The sequence below is a fragment of the Xenopus tropicalis genome, chromosome 6 (genome assembly GCF_000004195.4).
Source record: "Xenopus tropicalis strain Nigerian chromosome 6, UCB_Xtro_10.0, whole genome shotgun sequence".
NCBI classification, from domain to species: Eukaryota; Metazoa; Chordata; class Amphibia; order Anura; family Pipidae; genus Xenopus; species Xenopus tropicalis.
In genome coordinates, this window is record NC_030682.2 from 118,797,735 (window position 1) to 118,805,428 (window position 7,694).

Genomic DNA, 7,694 nt, shown 5'->3' on the forward strand with positions numbered 1-7,694 from the left:
CAAATGTTTTAGCCTTATGGGAACGCTGCAATAAATCATTCATTAAGCAGACATTGAAGAGAGATTTGCTCTTGCTTTTTTTTAAATTGCACCCCTTCCATTATATGTGAGGTAAGCTGTTAATAATCATTCATTCTGTAGATTAAGTCTCATTTAGGAAAACAAACACTGCAATTACCTATTGAACATCCATGGGTCTCATTGCTTGGGAGAACATGTGAGTCAGTTCAATCCACATTTAATACATAAAAACTTTAAAACATAAAAATTTGTCTTTATGTCTTTTGTCTTAACAACCATACAATGATATTCCTTAGTGGTACTGACGCTTTGGGCTTCTGTTTTACACTGGCTTGATCACTGTGTACTTATTACTATGGAGGCAGTACTTGTTATAAACCAGAAGGTATCCTGTTTAATATGCAAACCTCTCATTGTGTAAACTCTTTGGAGACAACTGATATAACACAATGGTAGTGATGTCAGAATCTGTCGAAAAATTTGTGTGAATTACTTTTTTGACATGCAACTTTTTCCTCACTCGCTGAATTTTTGCAGCAGTTTCGTGAAAAAAAATCACCAATGGCCTGACAAAACATTTCACTCATCACACATACTTCTTGGTCCTGCAGCAGGTTGGGTTACCTGCAAGAAAAGTGGGTACCTGTTGGTTGCAGGTTGGCTTTCTGGATACAGGTATAGATGAAGGTCGCAGATCGGGTTGCAGGTCTTCTCTATATTTGTTATTTTAGATCAGTGGTCCTCAACCTTCCTAATGCCACAACCCTTTAATACAGTTCCTCATAAAATATTCCTAAATATGTGTTTTCCAATGGTCTTAGGAGACCCCTGTGAAAGGGTCGTTCGACCCCCAAAGGGCTCCCAACCCACAGATTGAGAAGCGTTGTTTTAGATTATATTATCTATACTTTACAGCTTTAAATATTTTTTAAATGTTTTTTTCTACCCCACTCCTGATTAGGTCACTTACAGGTTTGCAGCAACAGCACTTGCTGTTTTATGGTGGTCAGCGGGTCACGGATTAGTTTACAGAGGCAGTTGCGGTAGTGGGTCCAAGTGGGTAGAAATGCAAGTTGCGGGTCTGGGTCACAGGTTGCAGGTCCAGGTCAGATTCAGTTTTAAAAATTGGAGCCCATAACTAGGGCATGTTACATCCTTCACCTCTTCCTACAGTGCAGATGTGGCTCAGTCATATGTTGGCTTGTACCATAGTACTGCCTTTGTTTTTAATCTGGGAATGTAATCATTTAAACCTTTATATTAACCTTTATATTATGGTGAAATAACTATCATAGTACAGCAGTGGTATAATTAGGGTAAGAGCCAATCGGTGTTTAATCTTCTGGCTGATATACAGTGGTTTTTCATGTATTGCACTGCATGGTAACTCAAGTGTTAACTCATCTGTCTGCTGTATGGGTCTGCACCCATGGGAGCTAACAGAAACCCTGAAACAGAAAATCTGAGCATGTAGAAAAATAGAAGATGTTACAGATTTTCAGTGTTGATGTTCAGCCCATAGAGATCAATCAACACTTGTGCCAGTTTGCCCAATGGCATATACCCTTAAAGTTGCCACTTCATGCACGTAAAGAGAAAATATACCCCCTATTTTGACATGAGCTCAATCAGTTGGGCTTATGTAAAAAATGAGAATAAACATCTGGAATTTTATATATAAATATAAATGCTTTTTTGTACACAAACATTTCTGATTTAAAAAACTGAAGGATACCATGATAATGGCAACAAGCTATTTCCCAAGATCCCCTATGCTGGCAGTGTAATACAACCTCCTCCCTCTGTTTAATTAGCTGTAAAGTAATGGAATCAGGGGGCTTGAAGTCTCTTTACTTACCACAGTGGGCAGTGTGCTGAAAGCAGAGGGACTTCTAGCCTCAGTAACTGTCACTTTAAAATGGAACAAGGAAGGGAGAATTGTAAGTACAGTGAAGTGTGGGGAACTGGCAAACACACAGACAAACAATCATGGTATCCTTAAAAACTGTGGAATCCGGTGTGTCTGTGTAAAAATAAAATACATTTCTCTGTATATCGGAAAGTTCTGATAGTGTTTATCCACCTTTTCTACATTAGCCAATATGAATGAGCTCATGCGAAAATGGGGGGTATATATTCCCTTTAAATCTTGATAGGATACATGAGGGCTCATCTTCGTCAGCAAGTGCACTCCCAGCAATTTCTCCCAGTTACTTGTGTGTAAAGCCACTTTCATTAAGGTACATGCATCAAAATGCACTCCTTCCACTTCCTACCACCCCTTATTCTGGCAAGGATAAACAACCTCTTTATAATAGGCCAACGTTTCCATTTATTTATACAGTTTTGTGGAGGAAGGCAAGACATTAAACATGAAATAAAATGTACATATATTAAAGCATCCTCTCTGTAAGAAATGCCTCATTCCCACAGTCAGACAGGTCATTCACTGGCCATTCACTGTCTCCTAGCAGTGCGTATTTGTGCCCTAAGCATTCACCCTCTCCTACTCCTAGCTGTGCATCACATTTTCCCTACAGCAGTACATTTTCCTCTCCATAGTAAGGGATCCACTACCCCCAGCATTATTCCCTCTTTCCTTCCCCCCAAGCAGTGAATCCTCTTTTCCCCTCTGATGTGTATCCTTTCTATAAACTCAGAAGCATATTTTCTTACCCCCTGCCCCAGCAGTGTACTCATCAGGAGTACTGCACCCTCTTTAGCCCCCAGCAGCATATACCCCTATAACTACACACCCTCTCCACCCAGCCGAGAAGGTTATTTTCTCTATTGTCAGCCAGCAGTGCATATGAATGCCATCCTTATTATGCCCCCAAACCTAGCAGTAAGCTTTTTCCTATTAGAACAACATTCCTTGCCTCAAGGAGTGCACGATGCCCCCCCCCCATCCTCCCTAGCAAGTGATCTCAAACCATCCAGCAGGGTACTTCCCTCCCAAAAGTAAATCCACTTCCCTCACACCCAGCACTGAATTATCTCATAACCCTTTATTGTTGCAATGAAAATATTTCTCCACCTTTACCCCCGTCAACTGGACCATAACTTCTCCAGAAGTGCAGCAATCCAACATCTCTCTAAACCCTTCACGGTGCATTCTCTTTCGGAAAACCCAAAGCAGTGTATTTTCTTTCTCTCAACATAATTTCTAGCCCCCAGCACAAGAGTGTTTATAGAGTGTTGTTACATATACTTGAACACAATTTACTGTAAAGTAGTGTAGGTTAAAACAAAGATGATGTATGGGGTGGGATCCCTACTTACATTCACTTGATTCTGAAAAGTGCAACAGCCTTTCTTGCTCTTAAAATACATATTTGAACTTTTAAAGGAGAACTAAACTAAAAAGATGAATAAGTGCCATATTTTATAGACTAAACTGACAGCACTAGCTTAAAGTTTCACCATCTCTACAGTAGTAGTGTTAAAGGAGCTCCCCATCTTGGATTCTGTTAGAACTGTCCAGGACAGCGCACATGCTCGGTGGGCTCTGGGCTGCTGAGAAGCTGAGTTTAGGGGTCATCACAAATTATCAAGCAGAAAATAAGGTTTCTCTGCTTCTGTAGGGCTAATTATTAATTTCTGATGCTAATAGCGCTGGTTTTAGAGCTGCCATATAATGTAAATCTGATTCAGTTACTAATCAGACTTATAATGTGACATTTACATTCTATATATGCAGTATATCGTGAGTCAGTCCCAAAGCTCAGATAACTGAATAGCAGCACAGAAAATAAGATGGGGGGGCTACTGGGGCATCTTTGGAGGCACAGATCTTCTCTGCTAAAGGGCTGTAGTTGCCTCGGGCTGGTACAGAAACCCATATCACAATTTACAACATTTCTAGCCAACTTTATAAGTTACAGTTATAGTTATCCTTTAATTAAAAAGACAATGGAGCACGCCTATTGAAATGTTAAAAATTAAATGGATTAACAAAAGGGGTGGTGAGGAGACTATCCCTTTAATATGACCCTTTTCTCAATCCATTATAGCTGTACAGTATCTGGTATAGTGTCGCCAGCTATTCATTTTAACCCCTAAACTGCACTATAAATAAATCATTGGAAGTAGCAGTGATAACATTCTAGCAGTGACAGAATGGTAAATCTGTTATATACTGTAAATATTGTATGTGTAAGTATGCTGGAGTTATCACATACATCTAAAAAGGATTTATATAGCAACCATGATTAGCTTTCATTTGTCTAGCATAGTTAAAATGTTAGTTCTTGTGGGTAACTTCACTGGGGTAAATTTGCACCAAGCATCTCAAAACCTTGGAGATTTATGTTGAAAATTTACCCCAGTACCACTTTTTGCTCTAAATTTTATGTCGGGTCAACAATGGGCAGATTTGCACCAGAGCAATAACCCATGGCATCCTAAAAAAGCCAAAAGCATATAAAAGTAACCTCGTTACGTTTCCATGATTTTGTGCTGCCAATTAATTGTGCTTATGTGTGATGTACATAGGAACATAAAGGGCATAACCTCCCCTGTTAATTATGTTCCCCTCAATACCCATACAACTTTAGCATGGATGTGACTGGGGGTGCATACAACTACAACAGATCCTTGGACCAAAACATTAGCCTGTCTGACTTAGGAGTCATGTAGCTTTATACAACCCACTTGGGAAATCTCTTCCAAGTTTTTTGTCAATGGGAGATTTGTGAACATGGCATTTAGGTTGCACTCACGTCATTAAAGGGGCAATGAAAATCAGAGAATGTCATTGGAAAGGAGATAGCATGGCAAAACTCCACCTATTGCTCTCAAGGGCCATTATTAATTCAGCACAAGAGCTTCAGCAACAGTTGTCAAGAAAGATTCAGTTTATTGGAGAAGATCTGCACGATCTTGAAAGAAGGTTTCTGTTTGTAGGAAATATGGCAGCACCTTAAGGGGTAAAAAAGAGCACAAGAAGACGCCCCCACACACCTCATACCTTCCATGCTACAGTGGGATACAGCACCTGCCAAACACCCACCCAGCGAGACAAGCACAACTCTCTCTGCAAGTAAGTTCAACTTCTATGTGCCTCTAATCATTCATATATACCATGAATGTATGTGACATATACATATGCAGACATAAACACACTGTTTGCACAAGTTGTTGAATATATTCTTTATGTGTTTGTAGAACGTAGATCATTCTATAACAATAGTATAAATACATGACTAACACTAGTATTATTGTTACCTGAGCAGGCATTACCTTTGATTTTTCTCCTCTACAATAACTTAGAATAGTGTACTTTCATATACAGAGATGGCGTTAGATTGTAAAGTCACTGCCTGAGGAACTCTCTTATGTGTGCAAAGTTTCAGCACCACGGAGAGTGAGCATGCTTCTCCTCAACACTCTATAATTCTCTCTCCTCTCTCTCCCCTTCCTTTCTAATTCTTCTTTATCTTTCTATTCACATTCTCTTCTCACTGCCATTCACAATCCATTCTAGGGATCCCCTGTGCATCAGCTTTATCTCAGCTTCAATCTTTGGAGTTTAATATGAAGTTCCAGCTGTGGGTGTCTACAGGAATCCTACTGGTCTCTCTCCTCCCCTGCCATGAGTGCCGAGCTTTCAGTAAATCCCCAGCATCTTCTCCTGGAGCTCCCCTGCCTGCTCTGTCCAATTCCCAGCCCTTTCTACTTCGCATGGGAGAAGAGTATTTCCTCCGGCTAGGCAATCTCCATAAGTATTCCCCAAGCTCGTTTGCAGCCAGCCGGCTTCCCGAGGCATCTGGCGGTAACTTTGTGAGGGCTGTACAGCAGCAACTGCAGGCTCAGCAGTGGAGCAGCCAGCCAGGGCTGAGAGCTGCAGCTTTGGATGGAGCAGACAGCCCTTACAGTGCTCAGGAAGAGCCCACAGAAAGAGCAAAGCGTGCAGAAGAGCCTCCCATTTCCCTGGATCTGACTTTTCACTTGCTCCGTGAAGTCTTAGAAATGGCAAGAGCTGAGCAAATAGCCCAGCAAGCCCACAGCAACAGGAAACTCATGGACATCATTGGGAAATAGCACAGGTCTCCCTGCCAAAGAGTTCTCTGCATTTAGCACAAAAGGTGATGTACCATAAAGCTGCCCTGAAACCATATTTATTTTTTTACAGCTTCAAAGTTGCAGGTTGTGCATCTTAACCCCTTTGCTGCTAAAGGGGCCAGCATGGACCCAGTGCATTCCGTTTCTGGCCCCTCTGGAAGCAATAAAAAGTTCCCAGGATATATCTGTTTTTCAGCATGTACCAGGTATATTTGACTGCAGTTAAAGGCAACATATGTCATTTGTATTTGTAAATACAGTATAACCTTTATTTTACTATTCTGGCCTTTTAACTAACAAACATCTTAAACGATATGCTTGATTTGTTGAAACCTAAAGGTTTTTTCCTGGGAGGGGAAAGAACTGTTGTCATTTATTTTGCATCAGAGTTTATTGTATACATTTCCATAACAAAATATGCTTTCAGTGCTGGCACAACTTGGGTGTGTAACATAACATTTAATATCTATATTTTTAATAAAATAGAAAATAAACAAACAAAGCTTTGTGTGTTTAATATAATTTCTTTGGTAAGAAGATATGCTATGCATTCCCACACAGCTTACTATGGAGAAGATACATGTTTCTTGCGAGCATAATAAAAATAAGACTGACTTCATTTTTTCACCCACGTGCATGAAATACATAATATTGTACACTACCCATGTTGTACACTGCCATGTTGTTTTCATGGAGGACTGACACCCTGCCACCCGACTGCAGATTCTTCCCATTCAAAATGCCCTTCCTCACCTGTAGAGGGGAAATTCTCTGCCTCTGGCAAATACTGATGTTTTCTGGGGGTAATCAGGTGGAAATCGGTGGCCATTGGCTGAGCATCTTCCATTGATTTCAATAGGTAGAATCTAAAGGCAGAGTAGGATATTTTAAGCAAAGAGTTCACTTTATGAGCATTGTGACATTTGGTTTTAGGAGGAGTGTAGTATTATAGTAGTATTATAAGGGCTTACTTACTATTGCCCCAAATACTAGAACACTAGCATGCACACAATTGCGCTTCTTAGGACTATTGCACAGAGCACTTGCACCCAGATCAATGTGCAGGCTGCACTTCATACCTGGAACTGAATCAAAAATCTGGCACACAAAGTGCAGAGCACAGAACTAAGAATCCCTGTACTTAATCACTGCCATAAGCACAGAGCACTTCCTAGGTTGTTGTTGTCACACAAGCCGGGGGTGAGACAGGGGATGCCAATGTCCTCCAGTCAATATAAATGCCAAGTGCCTCCAGAACTGCATCCAGGAAAGCAACAACACTCTTTGTCCTCAGCTTGTTGCACATTTGGGCACAAAATTTGAATGTCATAAGGACAAGTTGCAAAGTGCAAGTGTTTAACTTTTGTACCCTACGATAATAAATGAGTTCTTTGGTTTTAAAAAGTGACCATAATCATAAATAGGAGATTTTAGTACTAACTACAGTTCTGCAATAGACAACCTGGTTATAAAAGTTTCTTGTGAGTATTTACTGCCTACATGGAAAGTATGGGTATGGTATTTACAGATTTAAGAATTAATGCCGTTTCAAAAACAAGTTAAGTAGGATACCCAGTTAGCTGCAATGATATCTAAAAAATTAAAATGGT

General features: G+C 40.3%; 1 protein-coding gene across 1 annotated transcript; it reads left to right on the plus strand.

Moving 5' to 3' along the window:
• The first annotated feature begins 4,867 nt into the window (after window positions 1-4,867).
• On the plus strand, window positions 4,868-6,535 carry crh (corticotropin releasing hormone). The gene has a single exon (XM_031904646.1). It carries the CDS (start codon window positions 5,557-5,559, stop codon window positions 6,061-6,063), a length of 507 nt encoding a protein of 168 aa, XP_031760506.1. The 5' UTR covers window positions 4,868-5,556; the 3' UTR covers window positions 6,064-6,535.
• The last annotated feature ends 1,159 nt before the right edge of the window (window positions 6,536-7,694 follow it).

What these genes read in the sequence shown, in the direction of transcription:
- crh (XM_031904646.1), top strand. Translation starts at nt 5,557, where the DNA reads ATGAAGTTCCAGCTGTGGGTGTCTACAGGAATCCTACTGGTCTCTCTC.